General features: G+C 36.3%; 1 protein-coding gene across 1 annotated transcript in view; it reads right to left on the bottom strand.

The window, feature by feature from the left end:
* Window positions 1–25,873, bottom strand: part of NBAS (NBAS subunit of NRZ tethering complex) — a 183,715-nt gene that overhangs the window by 153,850 nt on the left and 3,992 nt on the right. The window contains exons 2-14 of the mRNA XM_055809968.1: window positions 24,423–24,477; window positions 23,808–23,844; window positions 22,013–22,090; window positions 20,947–20,994; window positions 19,767–19,810; window positions 19,290–19,423; window positions 18,387–18,520; window positions 18,171–18,269; window positions 10,279–10,417; window positions 9,406–9,471; window positions 5,845–5,973; window positions 2,411–2,474; window positions 781–974 (exon numbers count right to left, since the gene is read on the bottom strand). Coding sequence (XP_055665943.1) covers window positions 781–974; window positions 2,411–2,474; window positions 5,845–5,973; window positions 9,406–9,471; window positions 10,279–10,417; window positions 18,171–18,269; window positions 18,387–18,520; window positions 19,290–19,423; window positions 19,767–19,810; window positions 20,947–20,994; window positions 22,013–22,090; window positions 23,808–23,844; window positions 24,423–24,477 — 1,221 coding nt within the window. The remainder of the gene's footprint in view (window positions 1–780; window positions 975–2,410; window positions 2,475–5,844; window positions 5,974–9,405; window positions 9,472–10,278; window positions 10,418–18,170; window positions 18,270–18,386; window positions 18,521–19,289; window positions 19,424–19,766; window positions 19,811–20,946; window positions 20,995–22,012; window positions 22,091–23,807; window positions 23,845–24,422; window positions 24,478–25,873) is intronic.

Below are 25,873 nucleotides of genomic sequence, written 5' to 3'. Positions count from 1 at the left end.
CTGTTACATAGCTTACTGCAGCGTACTCATAGCTATACAACTTGTAGCTATTCAATGCAAGGTTTTCTGTTGAATGCAAATATAATCTCAGACCACATCCTTAGGCTGTACTGGCTGTCTCCTATTTCCAGTATAAACCTTTCCAAAAACATACATGCAAGCTTTGATACATATTGAGATACTCTGATAAATACTAAACTTTTAAGACGTTTAAGGCCTATTTCAGTGTAAGCCTTCAGATAGAGTGATTTTCTTAGTTTCAAAGAAAATTCCTGGTTAGCTTCATTATGTTCTACCCCTTCCTGGAATCCTACTAAAGATGAACAAAAAATACCTCTTATGGGGCAGCTTTGCCGTAATTTAAATGTGTTCCTCATTTCTTTTAAATATACTCCCTTTGTAAGAGGCATTTGTTTCAAAATGGGAGAGGGAGGCTTGCAGTATTCTTCAAAAGCACTAGCATACAAAGCAGTGAAAACTGTCAACACTGTTTCCTGCAACAAGATTCCTCTCAGACTCAGCTTTCTACGAGTTTTACTTCTACCCTCCAGAAGTTATTTGACAATCAAATCTTTATTAAGACAGTTAAGTTGCACCAAGTTCAGAATTTCACTGCAATACCTATCTGGAGATAAGGAAACAGAATCGCTTATTCTGTTAGTAATAACAACTTCATTTTTTAACCACACCACACACACAACACCCTTAGAACTACATACACAAAAGCAGATTGTTCTACTGCATTCCAAAAAAAGGAATCTGCTTGTGCACATTCCCCACCTCCAGGCTTAGAAATCCTCCATCATGAGCTGAAGTGACCTGAGGAGAACTCTCAAACCATTCACATGACTTTCCCAGCAAGTTTCTCAATGTCTTGACCGATGACACAGTCAACGCACCAGAGCAGCGAGCCAGGATGACAGAATTATCTGCCCACCAATTTATATCTATCAGTGGGTAATAGGATTCTTTGTCTAAAACAAATAAACAAATAACTTTAAACATCAGATAAGAACAGAAGTGACTTCAATTACTAAGAGATTTCACCTGATGGCCTAATTTAACAGACATTGATTATTGTTTATGCATCCTTGGTTCACCAAGTTTGCATTTTAGATGAATTATGTTTTACTAAATCAGTTTTGCATTAAAGAAACCTGTTGAGGAGGGGAAAAAAATCACTTCATTGTGGATGCAATTATTTTTTAATATTATTTGGAGAAAGAATTCACAGTAAACAGATTTACTTGCACAAAATACAATAAATTTTAGGTATTTGATAAAGATCTGCTTCAATACTTCCCAGGCCATCCTTGACCAAGTCCCCCTGGCAATAAAGATATAGTATTGATGAAAATCAGAAAAAGTTACGCTGCTTTTGAGGACAAGTGACAACTATCAACAAGACCTCTGAAACAACCTACAAGATGAGGTTAAGAAGACTAAACCAACAAAACAAATAAAAATTGCCACGACTGATGATGGAAGCTGTGTCATTTCTAAGACTGTCTTGATTATGGTAACTGGATGTTGGGAGAAAACATTCACCAGAAAGTTAACTCAATTTGTTCACTACAGTGTCATTTCCCACATCTCTGATGAAAACAGATCTTTCCCCAAACAGCACTGAGAAACAGATCAGCTTAGCACCTTTCTGCCACTTCAGTGCTTAGTCAGCAGCCTACCCACAAAGGTCAACTGAATTAACCCAAAGACAGAATCACCAAGAAAAACAGCACAAAGAAACAGAGATCTTTTAATAATATAGATGCATACAAGCAGTAATGAATGGATCATGGAATAGCTATTGATCTCTGCACTCTTCCAAGAGCCATGCAATAACCAGGTGATTAATGCCTGCATGTGGTGGCCCGAATTTTGGGAAAAGAACAGAGACTGACATGAGGCAAATGCAGCTGGAGGACACAAAGGCCTTTTCCTTTAGAATTTTAAATGTATACCTTTACATTACATTAGCGTTCAAGATTTATTAGACATTCATAGGAAGAAAGGTAAAGGACAGTTTAGGTTTTAGACTGTTGACTCTAATAATGCATTACCTACAATATTATGATGTAGTGGCTTCTGATACAAGCAGAGACATCTGCTGAAATTTCAGCATTCTAGAGAGTCATAATCGCATGATTAATAATAAATGAAGTCCTGTACTAACTGGAATATCATCTTTATTTATGGTTATGGCTGCAAAAGTATTCCTAGGAGAGGATTTTAAATAATACCTATTGTGACACTCATTTATCTATGCCATGCTACAAATTCAAATTATACATACAATTTTGGCAGCTATTCTAATTGAGATTTAATTAAGTCATTTCAGGCCTTTGTATATTTGTGTAAATATTTTTAATTACACAATGGTATAAAATAATGATCTAATGGTACCACATACCTTTTATTTTCTTTCTTTTTTCAGTAGAGAGTTTCCAGTCTGGGTTGAGCTCGTCATAACCTGGCTATACAAAAAAACAAACAAACAAAAAACCACCACCAAAAAAAAACACAACACAGACAAAAAAGAATTACATGCAAGTAAAAGAGACCATGTGTGTTACGAAGATTACTTACTGTATTGCTGACCAACTAACTTTTCAATGAAAATGCTCCCCATAAATTCAAACTTTTCTTCAACATAAAATGTACAGCTGCTATAGTGACATTGTACTTTTCTCCAGACAGTTAAATTAAAAAAAGTCATAGCAAAACAGACTTCTACATTCCTAAAACTCCATATTATAAAACAAGAGTACCATCAGACCTGGCCTAGTCAGCATTAAACAGCAATCACACCCTAAAGATTTCTGAAATAAAGGCTCTCCAGCAATCAGAAGCCTACCAAGCATTTATTTTTCATGTCTATACATAAGACTACAAGCATATAGAAGTATCTCCAAGTCCTTCTGTTTGGGCTGTGTAAACATTCCTGAGTACCAGCCTAGTACAGTGCTATAAGTGTTCACTCTGGTTATCTTCGTAACTATAAAGCCCCTTTGACTAGTGCAGGAAAAGAAGCAACATTACTTAATGATGCGCTGCAACATTTAGAATTAGCAAGCTGTTGCTGTGTTGCCTTTTTAAAACTTTTAGTAATATCAGAAACACGGGAACTACACAAATACAGATGACAGTAATCCTGCCCCTAAGTGCAATGCAATGGAAATACAGGTACATTATACAGCTGACAACTGAAGCAGGCTTGCGTCAAGCGGAAGGTCATTTGCCGATTTAATTTTTTAGTAGAAAGAGAAGGGTCTACTAACTAAAACTAAACATGAAGCCACTTTTAAGTTATTCTATCAAATATGTGTGGGTGACAATAGGAAACACGCACATCATGAAAATATCCGTTATACTTGGACACCAGTCTCACCTATAAAAATCATTCTACAAACAGTCAAATAGTTAAGTACTGTTTTATGTCACCCTCACTAAATGATAGTGTCCTGAAAACTGCTTCAGAATACATATTATCATTAAAATAAACAAACAAACAAAAAAAAAGCACTGTAAGCACCCTTAGGCAAAACCTGTATTCTCACAACAATCTGAAGTGTACGTTAAGAATACATACAGATAGACAGATATGCATACATACACACAGTACAGCACTTTTGCCAGCACCGGAGCAGAATCTTTGGTTGGTTAGGTTTTGTTTTTTTAAAAGCACTTTCCCTAAATAAGCTTAGAATTACATTTCTGTGGTGGACTGATGCCAGCTAAGCACTGCACAGCCGCTCACTCACTCTTCTGCCCAGTGGGACAAAATAGGGAGAGCAAAAGCAAAAACAGTCATGGGTCAAGACAGTTTCATAAGCAAAAGCAAGCCAGAAAAAAATTAAAATAAAAACAAGTGACACCAAAAGCAGTCCAATGCCCACCCAGTCTCAGAGCCATATGTACCCACCAAAACCTCCCTCTGCTCTGTTTTTATTTCTGATCATGACATTATATGGCATGGAATATCCCTTCCGTCAGTCAAGGTCAGCTGTTCAGGCTGTGTACCTTCCCAGGTTGTTGCACACCCCCAGAGTACTCACTGGGGGACAACAGTGACAAAAGAGAAGGCCTTGAAGCTGTGCAAGCACTGTTGAGCAATAGCTAAAACACTGATACGTTATCAAAACTGTTTCGGTCATAAATCCAAAACCCAGCACCATACAGGCTGCAATGAAGAAAATTAACTCCAACCCAGCAAGACCCAGAATAGTTTCACAGTCAATACAGTCTAACCAGATCTGACTGCTTACCTCTAAGAACCAAAACTTAAGCTACACAACACCACAGCCATGTTTCCAAGTCAGTAGTCCCGCTCTTGCAGTCAGATTCAAAAGATAACAGCACACCAGTAGTGTTTAGGATGGCAACACACCACATGATCTCTAAAAGTATTCATTGACTTGAAATTCCCTATAGTCAAAGTTTTTAGCCTATCTTTTTTGCCATTTTTCTTGAAAATGTTCATTTAACCTCATAGTCATCATGATACCAAAGGACATCTTCCTTCATTTTGTCCTCTTCCTCATTATAGGAGCCTGTGCCTATACGCAATGTCAAGAAAGTGTTTTGTGGCAGACCTTATAGTACCCACTGCACCATGTGCAGAGAGCAGAGAAATCCAATAGCATGGGAAAAAGCTGTCCATTGTTTCATATGATTGCATAAATCTTAAGAATTTAAAACATCTACAAAAATAGAAGAAATATTTTTGTATTGGAATTTCTAAAGGAGTAAGTACACTGTCCAAAGGTTTACCCTGCAGAAGGAAATTATTAAGTAGTTCAGGAACTGCAAATGTTTAATGCTAATATAACGTGGATTTATTGATCAGTATATGCACTAAAGCACACCTGTTTACATTAAGTAGCAAATGTTTCATTCTATTATCATTTTCTAAGAAGAAGCACACTTCTGTACAACAAAACCATCTTGAGATCAATACTGTATAGTAAATATCAGTAGTAATTTCTGCCATATATGTCTAGTGAACAAAGATCCTGTTTGACAGGTTACCCTGTTTGGACTTGATGTCGGTTCATGTCTTGTAGGTTTAGAACATAACACACAGCGCTTCAAGTGAAAAGCCTTTCTATATCTATTAGCCAATGAATTAATAGGAGTAAACCCAGAATACTTCACATACCTTTGTACATCATTTCAGCTTTGTTACTTTTCAAAAATGCAGATATATTTTCCTTATTAGAATATAAAGTTATTTTTACCCAGAGAGTGTATTAGTTATCTGGAAATTTCTTTGAAAACTAGTTAGTTTTCAATTCCCAATGTTTAAATTCACACTAGTCATATAAAAGTTTGCCAGTATCTGGACAATTCCTATCTTAAGTTCCCCTACTCAGTTTTGCAAATAATTTCTGTAGAAAGCATGTGAGTTACTAATACCAATCTGATGAACAAACTGTTCTGGAGCATTATCTGGCAGAAGGCAAGGTAAATTTTAATGGAGGAATAGATGAACACATTAGATATCCAGCAGAATTTGGTTTGAACCATTCAAGCAAAGTTACCTGTGTTGGCCTCCACTTATATTTTAAAACAGCATTTCAGTATAACTGTTACCCACTTGGCACCAAAATGCCTCGTGAAAAACTGGTTCTTTTTCTTAATTTTTCAAGTTTAAGCCTTATGGTTAAAATATAGAAAGATTATTTTAAAAGAAAATGTAGGGCTCTTGAAAAATATGGAGTTGACGGGAAAGATAGCCAGCAGCTAAAGCACAGTTATCTGAACTACTTTCACATTCTAGGAAAACACATCTCCAGAGGATTATGCCATATAATGCATGTTTCTAGGTATCTACATCCTTCTTACCTGATCAGTTTGGTCCCATTCTCCTTGCTGTCTGAGAGATGGAATAGACCAGATTGTCAGTTTTCCTGAGAAATGAATAGCTGCCAGAAGAGCTCCATCAGGAGAAAGATTCATCTTGAAAACTCCATCCTGCCAAATATTATGTCAAAGTAAAAAATAAAAAAAAAAATAAATCAACAAACAAACAAGCAAATAAAAAAAAAAACCCAAACAAAAAAACCCTCTCCACATGCATCAAGGAATACCTCCCTCCCCCCCCAAAAAAAAACCAAAAAAAATTTCCCCAAACTATTTAACAACCTGTATAAAGGAAGAACACTACCGTAACACAAAAAACTCTTTAGGAATGTGAACTTTTCTATCTCATTGTTATACAGCAAATAAAAACTGAAAGCATGTCATTTCTAGTTGCACAGACAGCAATGCAGAGCTACTTGGAGGAAAAACCACAGGTTGTCCTCCGTTCAAAGAAAACATCCAGCAGCCTCAGTTTGTTACCAAAAACCAGTTAGTACAACAGCTTTTTCCTCCCTGGGAACAAGCTTTTGCATGAGCATTATTACCACAAAAAAGAAATTAAAGAGATACACACACTAAGAGATCTTGGAGGAACACATTTCATTTCATGACACTGATTTGGAATTTAAGAATCTCTTGGGTAACTCTTGGGTAACAATAGACTAAGCAGCAATATAGCAAACTTCAGATTAAGGCCATACAGATGAAGTAATTCAACATCTCTAAATACACTTCATCAAGGATACCAAAATTCTCGTGGATTACGTTTTCCTTCACTTTTGGATATTTTAAGATGCAAAACATACTTCTAACAAAGTATTTCCTCAAGGATTCACTAGCTCCCACATAATGACAACTGGATCTATACACTATTTCCACAAGACTAGCTTCTAAGTATACATTCAAATCATGAAGTCAAACCTAGTGCCACTGGCAATGCATAACAATTTCTGAAAAAACAATTCCTATTTGTTCCCCCCAGTCCAAACTGAATTCTGAGTATTTAGAAAGATCGTTACATTCTCAGAGAGTCTAGTCTTTGCTGAAAGACAATAGGATGTAGATTCCAAAACTCAGTGTGTTTATAAAATCCCATTTTGTCAGTTCCTAATAAGGACTCATCCTACAGTAATGTTAGAACTGTTCAAGTCTGCAGCTAATCAATTAAGCCAGCACTTCCCCTCTTGGAAAACACCCCCTAAACAAAGTACAGGAAAGTTACTAGATGTCCATACAATTAAGAAGTTTTAATGGCATTTCTACAGGACATTAGTGACGGTTATCAGCTGAAGATAACAATATTCTTTTAGGGGATGTTTGTTTGTTTAGGTATGGGGTTGGTTTTTTTGTTATTTTTATTTTATTTCTTAGGCTATTTAAAGATCTAACTATGCCACAGAACAAGTGACTATCAAGTAATCTGCTCACTGTTGTTCAGTGGTTTGCAGCTATTGAGAACACTGCTTAAATCCAAGCTTAAAGTATGTTCTTAATTGAAAAGGAGAGTATTATTAAGTTTTTTAAAGACAATTAAGAATTATTATATTAGAAAAATTTCGTAAGTATTCTTTGATTATATTCTTAAGCAGCTAGAGTACTGCAATCTCTACTGTAGTTTGCCAAGGAATTGTACCTGCCAGCTAATGGCAATTCTCTCTTTACAAATCAATTTGCATGCACAGAAGACAAAGAACAAGACTGTTAAAGAGCTTAGAAACATATAATTAAAATATATAACCCATTCAGATAAATGATCAGTGGTATATATCACTGATCTTAAAGAGTTTACTCAGTAGTTGGTAATAATTCTCTTGCTGTTAAATTCAGATGTTGGGTGGCCATTAACACATCCAGATTCACCACTTGAGCACTGTTATCTAGAAATTAATCAGTTCTTTGGCAAAGCAGGCAATGCTGCCTTAGTAAACAGCTTGTCAACTTTATGGAACTGCAGAACAAGATACTGTAAACCTCAGCAGGTTGGCACTTCACATTTTATAAGTGTCATTTAAGTTAGCAACACTAAGAATCAAATCCCAATATAGCTAGTTCTAATATACAAGTCCTCCAGCTGCTGTTCCTGTCATATGTCAACACTTGCCTATTTCCCACTAAGAATATAAACTACCTCACATGTTTGTATCATTTTCTCTGAAATCAGAGCAAAACATTCAAGGATGAATAACAATCTCTGCTTCTCTTTGTAAATTTAGTACCAGCAAGTGCAATGAAGTTTAGTACAGCTACACTCAGTACTAGTCTTCCAGTAAAAAAGTTTACTTCAGCCTTCTCTTGTATTTCCAGTGAAGGAAATAAAATCTCTACCCATTCCACCCTCAAGAGAGATTCGGAAAGATTTGTTTTCCCCTTCCAATCAAGCATGTAATTTCTTCTTTTAACTAGTCACCTAAACATCCTAAAAATCAATTAAGGTCATTTCAAAGTCCATGTAACTTCAGACCAGCCATTTTTCCTCTCTGGAGGACACAGGAGGGTGGTACACAGAATCTTTACTGTTCTTTCCTTGCAAAACAAAAGAAGGCAAAACATTTTTTTTTTTTTTACAAGCAGGGAAAGGGGGACAAAACAAGGCATCAAACCAAAGCTGCACACACCTAGTAGACAAGAGATAGGAGAAGGTGGGTGCAGTACCGCACAGGTAGCTCCTCAGTCATACAGAAGAAAGCCACAGCACTGTGTGCAAAGCCTTAGAAATATAAAAAGCACACACCTGCACCTCAGGATGACAATATTTCACACTCACTCATTCAGAGGAAAGGAGAATACAAGACCCATACCCAGGCTTTGTTAAGAACAAATAGATTCTGATCAGCAATTTCATTAGGTTCGCATGCATCTTGGTAGCAGAAATGTGACCCACAACAAACCTCTGAAGCTACTTAGCAAAATATTTCAATAGTATCTCATAACAGACTGTAAAATTCCAGTCTTTGTGTCTGCCCTATTTAAGCCATCAATCATTAGTTTGAATCCACTCATTTTTTCTTCCCAACACTGTATGAGAATTTTGGGTTGTAAGGTAAGGGATTTTTATTTTGCCTTCTAGTTGAAGTGGGGTAGTGAAAAAGGCTGAGGTTTGTTCCTCTTATTTCTCTCTTGGGCACGTATTTGAGAAACATCATCACAATTCACTCTCCTCTTGTAGAACATGCAACACATCTAACATGCTATTATCATTACATTCATGAACAAATAACTAGGAGGCTTTTTATACCTTCCTTTCTGAAAAAAATTTACATTTAATATTGAACTCTACATCTCTAGACCTGTTCCTGTCAGTATGCTGAAAATAAAAGATTCAAGCTTCAGCAGATGAATTAACTGGATTTTTTTTAAAAGCCAAATAAATGGCAAGCTACTCCATTTACTGCTAAAAGCTTATTATTTTTGATACGTATTATAGAAATCTTAATTCTTAAGTTGCATAAATTAAAAACTAGTTTCAATCGGTCTCTCAGGCAGTCATTAATAGTCAATTGTGTTAGTAAAAAACATTTCTGAGGTAGACCTAGACTTTAATACCTGTTCTGTTCCCCGCCTGCTGTAAAATTTTAAATTCATAATCCTTAATAATCCTCTTCTCTGTGCCTGTAAACAACAGAAACACATCACACAATGAGAGACAATCTCATACATTTTTTTATGTACCAAAACCAAAGTCATATCTAAAGTACTAAAACAACTATGCAGGTTTCTTTAAACTTCCTTAATACAGCCTACTTCAAAATAATGCAAGGATAGTAAACCCCAGTTTGTATAACTTTGCCCATTTCATCAGGTATGTATCATGCCACAGAAAAGCACTACCCATGTGCAGTGAAATTAACAGCTCACTTTTAATACTAAGCAATTCCTATATAAGAGCAAATATTGGAATTTATCTCAGTATACTGTAGATTGATTGCACTTTATCCACACAGCAGCTGTTACCAAATAAAACATTTACTTATACTAGAAGCAAAAGATGTCAAGAGTCAGACTTAAACGGAAACATTTATTTCAGGCGCGCTGCCTTTTGTTATGAAGTAACAAAAAGACAAAAATAACTGGAGTTTTTTCCAGCAAAGACGTGTAACATATCCCAGTAAACAACAAAGGAGATTGTTTATTTCCACACTACCATTTTTGTTGTGTCTTGTTTTAGTTTGTTTGTTTGTTTTTTAAACCACAAGTGATAATCAAGAACTTAAAAGTTCAAAACATACTACAGAAAAAGCAAAGATAGACTGATGCTGAGAGGGAAGATATAACTTACTACAAGTTCACATCGTAGCTTACAAAACAATAAAATATTGCCTTAAATTCTTCTTTCAAAAAGAGATTAATATTGAACTTCCAATTAGATCATTCTATTGGTGGCAATATTCATCCAGTAAAACAAGGAAACATACTTACTGTTCTAACATCATCTTCATAACTAGTGACCTGTTTATAATGGGGAGAGCCTGACAGAACTCTCCAAGCAGATATCCCACAACCAGTTGCTTTAGATACTCCATCTTCATCCATTTCACAGCCTCCTACAAGGAGAAGTCTGTAAAATACAAAGACATATTATGGTTTTATATACTGCCACATAAATGGGGGGGGGGTGGGGGGGGGGGGGTGGTAATTGTCTTAAGACAAAACTAGAGCAGTTTGCTTGCAGTAACAAAAAGACTGATACCCAACAGCCCCAATAAGCTTTGTCTGTGAATAAACACCCTGAAGTTTAAAAAGACTTAAATATTACCTGAGTAACACTTGGTGGGGTTTTTTTTTGTTATTTTGTTATTTGCTTTCCAAATAGGGCCCAATTCCCAACATTTAAAATAAAATACGTCTGGCTACAAATTTGAGCTTCTCCTTACCCACAAGGAATGCTAACAATTACAGCTTAAGCTTATGAAAAGCTGTGGTCATTCTGTTTAACTATTAGGTTTCCATTTATTCAGATGTGGTACTAAAGCTATTTCTCTTTTATTGAAGAATTTAACACATCAAGGTTTTCCAATTTTCTTTTCTAAAGCCACCCTACTGATTATAAATGTGCATGCAATAGTTTTGTTACATGCAGTAGATGACATTTTAAGAACTTTGAGGGAAGCCTTACAATCATTGCTAATTACCACTAAAATGTATCAAAATATTTTCCCTTGAAACTCACTTTATTAGCAAGGAGTTTTATATTTAACTGATAACTGCTCTGACAAAAACTAACAGGTCTGTTTGGAAGCATCATTTCAGTGAACAACCCATCAAAAAGTAAAGTATCTGCAAAAAAGGCACAGATTGGAAGAGCCAGGAGTTCAGCCCTGAGAACACTCCTTTATCAATTTTCAATCTCTGCATTACTCTTGAGATGCTCTGCCACCTAGTGGCTGACAGTCATATAGCTCTCAGCTGCGATCTGAGTGTATTCCAAAGCATTATCTGCAAAAGTCAACTGAAAGAAAAAAAGAAGAAAAAAGGGAAAAAATAAATCCTTCCCCATTTAATCCCCTTTAACAGGTCAGCAGAACATATTTAACATTCCCAGGTTTCAAGCTATTCAGAAATATACAGCAAGATGATTTATACCACGGATGCTCACAGTCTGTTCAGGTTCTTAAAGAGTTTTAGTTATTTTGTAATGTAAAGAGTTGCCTAAGCCAGCAAAACAGGAATCGCTTTCACTATTTTTCTCAAAAACAGCAATAGCAGACTCTCAGTATACCATAATTAACAGAAGAATAGGTAATTTTACATTGTTCTTATGATCAGAAAGTAAAGCATAGCACAGCTAAGAGTCATTATTTCTCTCATAAGGTAGTGTTCTTTAACTTTAGAGCATGTAAATTGCTCTGGCTGTGCATCCATGACACAGTGGTTTCTTCTTCCTTCTTCCAAGAAAAAACTATCATATTATTGAAGGAACAAATGGATTCCTATGAAAGTCAAGGAAATCTACCATGAGTAGCGCAGATCATATTTCAGACCCCTTAAAACTGGTAACCTGACCAGCAAACGTGCTTCTTGAGTAATTAGCATACATTTTTTGTAGTAGTAACACAGGAGAAAAGCAGACAAAACTCACCTATCATAGCTTTCCTGTAGATACTTAACAAAGCAACTGGGTTATGCAGATAAGAACAATTAGCAGAACATGGCATTAGACACAGCAGCAAGGGAGAACTGTACTTCAGCATTATGGAGATTGCAGAAGCAGCTTCATCATAAAAGCTACTCGTTAAACAGAGAATACTACTGTCGCTCAGTAAGCACAGCACTCCCATTGTTAAAATACCAAAGAATTCCTACAGTGAACACATCTTTCCTGAACGAGCTAGTAATTTGACTGCATTAAGCCTCTTACGTGACAAACTTCAGATCTTAAATGAACCCAAGTTGCTCTACATTTTAACAGTTTCCAATCAACACAACTGTTTGGTTTTCATCTGGTGGCTTATTCTGGTCAACTAGTTGGGCAATTCAACTAAGTATCTGGACAGGAACTCAGAGGAACATACAAAGACACCACTTTAACACAAAATACTAGTAATAGCACTTTGTTCTGGAAGTCATACCAAGCACAAGCTTGATCTGAGGATATCTCTGGTACCAGGACTCAAAAAGAAACTACTGGGGTTGGTTAAAAGTAACAATAATGAAAAGGCAGACATTGAAAACCAGAGTATTTAAGTAATTCCATATTCAAGCAACTGAGGAAATTAAATCAGAAACAATAAGCAGGACAACAAAGCAAGTTTAATTTCATTCAACTTTGGGACGACAGCAAATCCTATAAACTACTTGAACAGTTTCCTATTCTTTCATGAAGAAAGTGACTTTCACCAAGGAAGGCTTGGAAAGAAAATCAGTCCTTCAGGAACATGGAAAAACACAAGGTACAGCCACCAATAAACAACGTAGTTCTCAGAACTACACAAAATATTTTAATACCAAATTTTCTGCTGCTTACTGGGGGAAAAACACATTTGGGAAGAGAAAAATTTCACATATTAAGTGTCATCCAATTAATAATCCATGCTGCTAACAATCCAATTAAATATCCCTTCTGCATATCTTTTTATTTTCTTTCTCCCTGACCTTTTCCTGCAACTTTCCTCTGCCTACAATTGTTCTATCAGAGAAGCTTGACATGCTGCCACTAACCAAAGAAGAAAAGAGCTGCCCCCAACTTGTACAAAAGCCATTGTTTAGATGTGCTATCATTCTTCTGAGGAACTTCAGTTAAAAACAAAAAAAAAGTAGTAAGTTTTCAAGTATCTTGCAGCACATACCACATATAAAAAAACCAAACCAACCCAAAAAAACCCAAGTTTTCAGCACAGACATAGCGCACCACATGAAATTCCTTGTAATAGCACCAATAGGGTTTAGGGCAAAATACTTTATCTACCCTGTTGTAGGGGTATGATCCAGTTTATGTCCAATTGCAAACAATGCCGTTTACGTCCATTTTAGCTAGCCCAGAATAAAAACGTTTGGGTACCCAAACATCTGAGCGCACAGTCCAATATCATGAAAACATATCTTAAAACATGGGAAGATATTGGCAAGATCTATGCATAATGATCTGTGTGACATTAAGTGATCAATGTCCTAACTTTTTTTTAGCATAGAAAATGAGTTTGATGTGTCTCTTTTGCAGGCTTTCTTGGGGAAAGCTTTAAAAAAAAAATAAAAACCAAAAATCAGTAAACAAGAACTGCATGAATTTGCCACAGCACAGCTGGCACAATCCTTTGGAATATTAATTTCTCTATAGTCCTGTCCATCCATAGGCACATGAATTCTCCCATAAGCTTCAACTTCCATTGAAATTTTTAATTCACTGGCATGTTGCAACAGCAGCAGTGACAAACTCAATTACAATTGACCGAACTGTGCCAGGGGTGACTGTGAGACAAATAGTAGCACAAAGACAAAGAGAAGAACTGTCAATAATAGTGACAGCAAGAGCTCCAAAACTGCCTAAACTAGCTCTCAAAAACTCCATCAAGATAAATCTTTTCAAAGAAATTTCAGAAAAATTGTCACATGCAGTGCAATGTATTTATAATTCAGAAATATTTTTTAGGATAAATGAAACCCAATGACAGCTGGAATGAAGATGTCATATCAGTTTAGATACGCACAAAACACACAACCTCAAGACAAAAAGCCTTCTCTCAGGACTGCAGAGAAATTCATCAGGGCAGCACGTACTTAAAAATTTAAAAAGCTTTTCAGAGAGCAAAATACAACAGCAGGGACAGAAACTATTAAGATGAATAACAACACTGACATCAAAAGAAAATGAAAGGTACTCCTGAGAGCCTCAGCAAAGATCTGGCCTTGTTTACCAATTATTTTTTCAGGACTAGACAGGAGATGACTCCAAAATAACAAGTTGACAGGTAGACTGGAAACAGCAACAGGAGAGGGGTTTTTTTTCCCCCATTTACTTTTTTTTTTTTTTTTAAGTTAGTCTCAGTCTGAAGAAACAGATACCATGCCAACAACTTTTTTTTTTTGTCTCAGTAATTTAAAAAACTATTTTTCCTGGCCAAATACTTGGGTTCTTAAATCCCATTGTATCAGCTGTAGTTTTATGCCACTCCAGATAGGTCACAAAGCCACTTTAATATATGACACTTAATAGTAACTCTGTAAATAAAACTTTCCTTTCTATCATGCTGCTATGGAAATCAAGGTCAACGCAACATCCTTTAGTACTTAAAGTGTTAAAAACCCAAATAATTTTTATTCTTGCATGTATTCTCTACACATGCCACAGCTAGCAAGCAGCAGTTTGTGCAGCAATTTCTGGGCTCCATTTCTAGATCTGCTTAGTCTTCTACATACTCCTGGAATCATCACAGGACTCCTGGGAAGCCTTTGAGGAACTTCACAATGCCTGCCATTGCCAGGAAGAGCTACCTAACAAGCTCCAGGTTTTAACAAGGTCTGCCAACTGTTTCTGATCAAAGGGTGCTTTGAGCTTTTGTTCCAGCTGACTCCTGATCAGTAAGGGTTAGGAACCCTTTCAACAAGTCCTAGAAAAAGACTTATGTAAGTGCCAGACCTAGAGCACAGCCAAGTATTTTGTGCAGCGATTTGCAGAAAATCATGGCTAGAAACTCTGAACATGTTCTCTGCAATTGTGGTGAAGCACCGCCAGGCTCAGTCCCAGCACCCAACTGGAGCAGCTACCCCCACACATCAGACCATCCTCCTAGGAGAGGATACAGATGTGCAAGTGCTTGGACTGCAGGTATATGGCTGCAAGCAACCTGTTCTAGTGGTCCCTGCTATGAAGGGGAATGGATTAGATTATCTCCAGAAGTTCTTCAGTCTCAAAAAAATGGCTGCCCTTGCAATACCTCAAGTGTACTTCATTTCAAAGGTTGTAAGTTGAGCTGAAAATAGCTAGTATAATTAATGCTGGCCTCAATAACAGCAAGTTCAATGGAGACACCCAAGAAAAACTTGAGACTTCTACACATTTCTTCATTCATCAGCTTTGTTACAACAAGCAAATTCCAACTGATTCTAAAACCTTTTATCTCCTATAGTCATCACAAATTTCAGGCTCTAGTAACAAACATTTTTTGTAACAATGGCAGATAACCCTGAAGTAAGACATTCAGCTCCAGATTAAGATACTCAAAATAAGCTGGTGTTGAACCTTCTGTTAGTGCCTACAAAGAGCTCACAGAGGCAGACAAAATTTAAAATTTTGTTAACTACAGTGCACCATAAATTCCATCATAGGTGAAGTCCAGATTAGATGAAAACACCAACATTAATTTAGGCATCTAAATTAAGGTATATAACACTTTTCAAGAGCAGTGAAACTCATTATTAGACTTTTTCCCAACGCTATTGTTTCAAGTTTTCCTACAGACTCTGATACATGCCCTACTGACATATTCTCTTTGCAATTATCATACATCTAGTTGACAAAATTAAGCATATTAAGTTCTTTAGTGCTATTTTATTGCACTGTAATAGGTAACGAGCAAATATATGGCAATATAGAGAGCAGTAAGTCAAGGCTCACAGTGGAGATAGACCAGTATAACTTCACGATTTGAAACTAAATGAAATGCAAGACAATGTAAGTTCACCTTTGTCACTTTGTGCTAAGTGATCAAAGTTCAAATTACTGAAAGTGAAAACTTGGAAGAGTTCATATGTATTTACAATTTCCTTGAATATACAATATAAGGAAACTGCCTCCCTTCAACTCCTGGGATTTTGCTGGATAATGACAATTTCAGCAAAAGACTCTGCTCATGAATTTAGAGTTCTTTACTGTCAGATAGAAGTCCTCTACCACAGAGTAAGTTCAAAACAGAATAAACCTGCCTACATGAAGGGCAAAACATCAGTTCTTTCTACTTTCCATCCACTTGTACATTCTTTCAAGTACCAATTTTTCAACTTTACTAAGCTGCACTAAAGTGGCTGCACTTAGGAGGAGATACTACAATCACAGGGGACTCTACCCAACTTTCTGTTTTCATGGAATGCATCATGGTATTTCCTGGTAAAAACAAGTAATTCCTGAATGTGTATGCGACACATCATGCAAACTTACTATTTCAGCAGCAGATATAATCACGTTTTCATGTAAGGAAAGGGCATTTCTGTCCCTAACAAATATGGAATATAGAAAACAACAACCACCACGCCAACCATAAGCTTCCATAAAAATAAAACTTTAATTACTAACATTCTGAATAAGCTATTCTAAGCACAAAGCCAGCATTTTCTCCTGCTTTTACTTCACACTAATATCAAGTTCTAAAAACATTAACCTAATATCTTTTAAGAGTAGTAGGAAAACCAAAGCTATTACTTCTCTTGGAGGTGAGAGGAAATCAGGAAAACAAGAAACTTTTTCCTCTTTCCTCTCTCCTCTTTTAAAACTCTAAGGCAAGAAGCATACACAAAGCAATATCCATATTATCTGGCTGACAACTACAGCAGCTGATTTTCTGTATATTTTCTTGTTAAACTCTTATAATGGATGAACCTATTAACAGTTCTGACATCATTTACTCAGAAATGCACCAAAAATGAAAGGCAAGCCCATCCATCTATTATAATTGTCAGAATAATTATTTGACCATACTTTGAATATTAATCAATATTCTTTGCAACACTCACTGTTAAAATCAATCTACTTCCTAATATTACAAGCAGAAAAGATAACTTTGGAAACAAGTCTCAAGAACCATTAACCCTGGTCTGCTCAAATAAAAGGATGAGTAGGTTCTGTTGTCTGGTCAGATAGCACTACCAAAGCTCCATAACCCACACCTATTACCTCAAAACTCTATATTTTGTATACTGAATATTAATTATGTGGAATTAAGAGATATGAACTAGGTAGAAAGAAAAAAAACCACTCAAAATTAATCTCTCAAAGTAACAAGCTAGAAGAACACTGCTTCTCACGAATTATTTTTTTTCTAAGATAAACAGGACAGCTCACTTAGCATTGAAGAATGAGATAAAGTTTTTAAACAGCGAATTTTTTCTGGTATTCTATAGCCAAGCCTAATTTCTGTTTAAAACAATGAAGTGATACAACATAGTGCACGACTAGTTCAGTTCTATAAGATCTAATAGAAGACATATCTAGAAGGAAGTTTAGTCCCTACAACTGAAGAGAAGTAGAAAAATAATTTGCCGAGTTTATCTTGCAATAGAACAAGTAGATATTAAAAAGGCAGGCACATATTTAACATAATTGGCCAACCAGAACCTATTCCACCTACATCTGGTTCAAGAGCAGGCAGTCAACTAATCCACCTTTCAAGTATGTTATCTGTACCCAATACATTACTAATAGAAAAAAAAAAAAAAATGCATCACAAGACAACTCCAAATACCAAATCCTGGCAGTTCCAGCCAGAACACTAGGGAAAATGGGCTGCCCAACAAATCCAGCAGTCAAATCCAGACAGGGAAAAAAAACCCAACCAACCTATACACCAGCCTTTACCCCCCATCAAATTCAAAACCATCTTCTGAAGCTACTCCTGACATCCTAAAAAATGCTGCTTATGCAAGGTACTTGAACAGAAAAGGACATTACTAACGCAATAATGAAAATCAAGTTGAGTGAGATCACCAACCAGGGCTTCCTCCATAGGTAAGATACATGACTTGTTATTACTAATTCACTAAATACCAATTGTAAAATAGATTATTTTTTTCTCTCCCTCCTTATCCAACACACTTCAATATTTATTTTGCCACTTCTGTTCATCATTTCCATTTTGTTGGCAGGTAGCGAACAGAACACTTACCTGTGACCAGGATGATAAATGACAGCAGTTATTCCATGGGCATAATGGCTGCTAAAGCTGAAACTATGACTTTCTTGAAAGCCTTGATTTGTTCCAACACTAAGTATGGGAAGAAAAATAACATACTATTTCAGATTTATTTTCTTTATAATGTGTGGAAAGAATTTCTTTGAAATTCACTGTGCCTCCTCAAAGGAAGTCAAAATGCATGCTTACCTTACAAGGTAACTTCTCAGTTCTCCACGATAATTAACAACAAGCAGTTCAGCTGACCATTGGGCACTTGCTTTATATTCTAGAAAAATCAGTCCAGCAATGGCATAACTCAAATCTCCTGGAAAACTTGCTGTCTTTACCCAAAAATGCAGAGACACATTGAGAGAGAAAGGGATTTAGGGAAAAAGAAAAAAAAATATTAAATGCCAAAAGAACTAGGAATTTATTATATTGTATAAAAACATATTAAAAAATAAAATTTCAGTTTGTATTACTAACAAAATACACTTCCTTTTACCTTCAATTTAAATAAATATTATTATTATAAAGTCTGCAAAGACAATATATTAAGGAAATACACTTGAGCTACCTTCCCAAATTAATTACAAATTAATACAATCTTTGAATATGCAAAATAAAATATATTATGTGGAACAAGCCAATAGCAACTAACTATTCTCATACCAAGAAAACAAAATCCTCATATTGCTCCATCAGCAATATTTCTTGACATATAAGTGACTCTGCATATAAACTGCAGATTTGTAATAGTACTACAAATTTTAATGATATATGCACACATGGTAATTAGGTCATTCTATACTTCCACAATCTGATGTACCTGCAGATCTGCCACAATTCTAACAAAAAGAAAGATGAAGATTCTGCCTAGATACAACAGCGCAAAGAATACACTTTATGAGTGCTACAAGACTTCAGTTTAACTATAATATAGCCATCATATGATAAACACTTCACTGTAGTACATTTGTGCAAGGTACTCATACTGTAAGCCTTTGTACCAAAATAAGCCATGATTAAAAAAGGCTTAAGAGTGGAAACTACCCTTTATCCTTACAAAAAGTTCTGCTACATTCATATTTAATATAAGAGAGCACCTACCGGTGAAATGACCAAAAGCTCGCTACCCATTAGGTCAAACACTCTCACTGTTCCAGTGCTTTCAGCATAAGCAAGCAACGTACAATCATGACTCCATGCCACCCTCCTCCACTGAGGGTTAGGATCCTTTGGCACTATGAAAAAGGAAGAAAGTTATTAAAAAGCTGAATATAAATATAGTCCTTTAAACAGAACAAAGTCAACTGCATCAAAAAATGCAGGGCGCTTGCCATCATTACAAGCTTATTTCAGAGAAGAAAAAAGAAAAACCCCACACCACCGCCAACACCTGCTGCATCTCCCAAACCCATTAATTTTAACTACCATTTCATTTCAGATTCAGCTTTTATATGTTAATCATTATGAGAAGAAGAGGGGGAGGGAGGGTAATGGAGCTAGTCACAAAGCAAAATCAAGAGATTCTTGCCAGTGCTTTTAAGAAGTTACAACATTTTCTTTAACGTAAACCAACACCACCTTGACATTTTCCAACTATGGATCCAAAGTCATCTTTTGCAGACCTGCAGAAAAAGACTCCGATGGATTTAAATAAGAAAAAATAAAACCACTATTCAATTTTCCAGAATAAACAGAACACTATAAAAATACTCCAAGTGCAAAATTCAAAGGCCTGCATGCATTTAAGTACTTGTTCAAAGAGGCACAGTAGCCTTCACCCTTAGGCAGCTGCAGTAAATAACAATAGCATTTTAGAAAACATCCTCCCAACACATAAATAGTAATATCCTTCATTTAGTAGTAATGCTGTTCAAAAGAGGACAGCAGCATTTCAGAACTTCAGTATGTAACTTCAGAAAAAAAAAACTAGTCTGTATTCTCTATGCTACAATTTTAGAAACAATGCAAGAATATACTTAATACACTTGAAACACAAGATTTATTTTACAGTCTATAAGCTGACATTTATGGTGTTCACACCACTTCTGATTGAACAATTTTCATACACTTGCTTCTTTTACATATAAATAGAAGGTCTGACCTTCTAGCAAATGGATTTTTGTGAAACAAGTAAACACACTCAATCAAGATCCATTCTACAGCTAAATGTGTTCTTGAGTGGGCAAAGGAGAGCTTGTTGTTAGAGAGCAGAAGAAAAAGGGAAAGCATCAGCCTTTACGGCAATCCACATAACTTGTAAAATAAGGTGAAGTATTATACATGCCAGCTTCTCTACAGAGAAGCAGAATACTAGCTCCTTGCCCCATTTATTAGGAGATAATTTCTAGGGGGAACAGAAAAGCAAAGGTTAGAACGACCATGATTTGGGGTTAGTTGACTTGGGGTTAGTATTTTGAAGCATCTTCATTAATTTTGCAAAAAGAGATACACAGGTAGACGTTTATATAAAGCTATGTAACATTTATAATTATGGGGGGGGGGGGGGTTGAGAGAGGTTTTGTTGTGGTGGTTTTTTTTAAATAGAAAACAGCCAAGGACTAAGAAGAAACAGAAGGTTTCTGCTTTCTAAGTGATAATATGTTTTATGATTATTCCATAGACTACGTTCACAATATATAGCATTAAAAAAAAACCACACACCAGGAAAATCTTTTAAAGTATGATTAGTACATGAATAGAAACAGTGTCTTAGAACTCCACAACTGTAGTCATGAAGTTGTAGGTAATACTAAGTTACCTGATTTCTACACATTGGTCTTGAACAACTGCCAACAATTTACCATTGCTGAAAGAGAAAAACACAGGTGTGAAAGTTCATTTGAAGTCCAGTCCAGTCCTTACAAAATGTGCATCAGAGCTCTTTTTAACCTTTCTGTAAGGTTAGATATAAAAAAAAAAAATCAGCACTATAATAAGGTTCCTCTCATATCACCGAAATGTATCTGCCACTCTTTTTTAGTGGCGCTAAGAAAACAGAAAAAATGTCTAAAAGCTTGCCACAGGGAATTTCAGAATCAGATGTTGCTTATGGATAATTTTATAACAGAAATATTTAAACCTATGTATTGCGTTTTCTGGAATAAACAACTACCACACTTCAGTAAGTTACATTGCCTCCTTAGGAGCAGACCTCCAGTCTTTGTACCTGACATGCCACATTGCAACTGGCATGCTGTGCATCAAAAGAGCTCATCACTCCCCTCAAAGAATCACCATCTCAACAGCACAGAGCTCTTGCTGAACCAATGATCATATTCAGTAATAATATATAATAAACTAAAACATGTCTTCATGTCATTTAACTATTTTTCTGTATATATTTATGCTTATTTTTAAAAGCCAGTGATCTCACTGATGCTGATCAAGTTACTGCAGAACAGCTGGTTCTAGCCTTGGAACTCACTTCTCCATACATAAAATAGCAGGTAAGTCTTGAGGGCAATTTAAGATAAACAATTTATATTATGTATCCTGCTGATTTAGAGGTCTTAAACTGATCACTTGAGTTTGTCAACTACTGCACTGCAAGCCACTTTGTCTCAGAAGTTAGAGGGACATTCAGACCTGAGTGAGAGATGCATTAAATGAAGGAAAGCAGCATGGAAGTCCCCACAGAGCAGACTGACTTTTCTTTCCCAAGGCTACCTGTGAAAGCCTCCAGTATTTCTCCTGACCAAAAAGAATAACACTATCTTAGCACAGTATTAACTCAGCATTGCTACCAATGGGGATGGTGGGGGGAGGAGAGGAAACATTAATGTCTTCGCTCCTGCCAAAAATGAAAAAGCATGTAAGCTGGTTACCTTGCAAGTACTAGGTGCCAGTTGATCTGCTTATTAACTAGACGAACCAGTCCAGTGGGCAGAGAAAACTTTGCAGGGCTGAAATAACAAAAACATTAGACTAAATCAGAACATACCCCTAACAAAAGCAGTACCTGAGATACACATGCCAGATGACTTAGCTTTAAGGCAACCATCAATCACCTGGAAGGTTTTAGTAACTGATCATGAATCAACACTGCACCCTACCAACGAAAAAGGCTAACAACACTCTTGTTTATATTAACAGTACAAAGGCAGATATTAAGGGAATTGACTATTTACTCACCACACTATACTCTGGTCAGCAGCCAGCTGTGTGTGTATGTGTCCATTACAAGAAGAACACCAATAAACTGGAGGGCCAACAACATGCTCAGGGGGACCCGAGCACTCTCCCTACAAGGATATACTGAGGGAATTGTACTTGTTTACAATGGCGAAGAGAAAGCTTCGGGGGACTAAACAGCAGCTCTCTGATATCTACGAGGTTATCATGAAGATGGAAGCCACTGAAGTGTGTGATGGGAGCACAAGAAGCCGTGATTAACCCTCTGGTGGGCTTAGCAGTGTTAGATCAATGGTTGAACTTGATGATCTTAGAGGTCCTTTCCAACCTAAATAATTCTATGACCCTAAAACAGAGGATGTTCCAAGCTGACATAAGGAAGAGAATTCTTCACCATGAAGACTAGCCAGGCACTGCAACAGGCTGCAGAGAGAGTCTTTGGGATCTCTGTCCTCTAAGGTTTTCAAGACCTAGCTGGACAGAGCCCTAAGAAACCTAGTCTGAATTCAATGTTCTCCCTGCTTTTAGCAGGACTTTAAACTAGAGGCCTCCTGAGCTCCCTCACAACACTTATTAAATACATTAAAATAGCAAATAGAATAAATCTTAAAAGTTAAAAATCAGACTTTAAATATGACTACTGGGGGGAGGGGGGGTGGGAAGAAAAATAAGTTAATTTCTGCAACTGAATCCTTACAGCTAGGTTGGTATGATGTTATACAGCCCATAAACACCCCACCCCATCCCCAAGAAAAAAGGAGAGGGAGGAGCCACAAAATAAAGTATGACACCAACAACATAGAAAACAGCACTGTCTGTTGAAATCAAGTATAGTACTGCTTCACAAGGATCACATTAAGTGTCCCTTTCCCTATATATCCCAAAGCCAACAGAATACCCCTAGAAAGGGAGAACTGGTATCTTCAAACCTGCCAAGTGTACCAACAGAGTAGTATAACCACAGAGCTGAAAATACTCCAGGAGCACCGTATTTACCCCAATATGTTTGAGACCATTTAAGTGCCTTTTGAATCAGAAGTTAAATTTATAAATGGCATGAGTGTTGCTCAACTAGTTATCCAGCTTTTTGTATGACAGTTGACATTGTCGTGGGGAAAAAAAAAAAAAATCTGAATTATTACTCAAAGGAAGCAAATTCTGCCATGCCATCATACCTATCACTGAGGCCTAAGGAGGAAAAAAAGAGAAAAAAACCCAAACTAGCTTCACTTGCAATATGTCACCTGGGAGTGGGAAGGCCAAATACATGTTTTGCGAAAGATGCTGTTCCAATTGCAAGTTTACTTAGGCTTCTGATAAAAGTAAAAAGCCAACTTAAACTTATGAAAAGAGAATATTCTAAGCATTGCTTGGACAATACTCTAAACAAGTGTTCAAGTTTACTGTATTTAAAATAACTTTTCATCAAATCAAAAAGCTATAAAAATATTACCAAATAAAAAGATTCAGCACTATTTTCAAACCTACCTGTACCAGACGTACCGAAGCAGAAACAATGCAGGACCTACAATGGAAATAAGGCAAAAATTTCATTTCTAGCAGTTTTACAACACTTTCCAGTTCACTGTACACAGAATCTCAGAAATCTCACAAAAGAAAAAGGTATTAACAGAAAAACCCTCTATCTTTGACCAATGAATTCTTACATTAGAGTAAATATAAATGGCAGATTAAAAGAATATTGCTACACTTTTCTGGAAATTCTAAGAGAAATTCCTACTGTGTGAAAATGCAATTCAGTTACTGCATAAACCAAGTGTTGAATATAATCTGAATTTAAAGCTTCCTTAACAAATAGCCCAATGCAAGAGCTGGTAGAGAAAAAAAGCTCGACATTTTGCAAAAAACAACACAGCTTCTAAACTTCTTAGATGTCAGGTTTAGAGGTTTTTCCCAAGCTAACAGAGACAAGAAAGCTCACCAAAATAACAATATCAATAATCAGAAAACGTCTTCCTGAAAGCACATCCTGCACTCTATTTCCATTACACCAGCCACCCTAAAGTACAGAAATTGTAAATTTTGCAAGCAATCCACACACCATTCTTACCAGTCACAAACATAAGAACAAGTCATATTTACCTGTAATTGCTCTACTGATGATAAATGATGCACCATGTTTTCTGTTGCCTCTTGGCTGCAATTACAACAATAATGGTCAAACACTATGTTACACATTTTAACTTAAATACAACATTCCTACGCATATTCACTGACTAAATTTAAAGTTGTTTGCTAGCCTGCAAGTTTCTTACGTATTTTCTATTACTCACAACTTCATATAGTGAGTAATTTAACTGCATAAGCTAGAACACGCTATAGAACCAGATCTTTTAAGTGCCAAAATGCAATAAACCAAACATACTACATACTGTCTATTGATTCAGCTTTGCCTTGACCTTTGGGAAGTAACAATAGATAATGATTTCTGATGATGTTCTCCTGTGAGGTATTATAAAATCATTCTTTCCATGCCAAACAAATACCAGATTGATCTGTAATGTCCAGAAGTCAAAGCAATTGGTGTTCAATGTATTACACTAATATGTAACTGCTAAGCTACATAATAAAGACTGTCCATTAAAGTTTCAGAAATATTAAGAAAAGCAAAGAACTTCTGAAGAAAAATTCATTTTATGTCAATCTGTACTAGGTAACACAGCCACTCAAATCAGCACCTCTACTCTGTATCATCTCACATAGCCCTTCCAGCACTCCTGCTTACTTAAGACAGAGGTGAACAACTACACTCACTATATAAATGAAAGCACTCTCCAACAACAGAAAAAAAGAAATAGAAAACATAGCATGTATATTCTTACCTATATGAAAGGGCAAAATTATTTGCCAATAAAAAAAGTAAGAAAAAGGGATTAAACTGAGAAGACAATAAAGATGAGCAGTAAGGAAGGCATCACACACAAATCTTCAAAATAAGCAGTCATGCTTATACTTTTCTAGTGAAAATATTAGAGCACCATAAACTGAGCATTAGAGTACGTAATGAATGAATTTCCTCCTCCCTTCAGTATAGAATACATACAGCAGATCATCACTTGTTAACTGAAATATTCAGACCTCTGAATCCAATTTATAGAACAGCAACATTCCAGAGTATGTCTATATTTAAAAAAAAAAAAATGTGGACTCCTTGTTTTGGCTGGAACAGAATTAATTTTCTTCTTAGTAGCTGGTACAGTGCTGTGTTTTGGATTTAGTCTGAGAATAGTGTTGACAGCAATAACAAAAACACCCATGTGTTAAGCAGTACTTACTCTCAGTCAAGGACTTTTCAGTTTCCCATGTGCTGCCAGTGAGCAGGTAAACAAGAAGCCAAGAGGCAGCAGGGCCAGGACAGCTGACCCAAACTAGCCAAAGGGATATTCCATACCGTAGAACATTATGCTCAGTATATAAACTGAGGGGAGTTGGCCGGGAGCTGCCAGTCACTGCTCAGGGACTGGCTGGGCATTGGTCAGTGAGTGGTGAGCAGTTGTGTTGTGCATCTCTTTTTCTTCTGGGTTTTGTTGCTC

This window comes from Falco peregrinus, chromosome 7, assembly GCF_023634155.1.
Source record: "Falco peregrinus isolate bFalPer1 chromosome 7, bFalPer1.pri, whole genome shotgun sequence".
Taxonomy (NCBI): Eukaryota; Metazoa; Chordata; class Aves; order Falconiformes; family Falconidae; genus Falco; species Falco peregrinus.
This window is presented reverse-complemented; position numbering and strand designations above follow the sequence as displayed.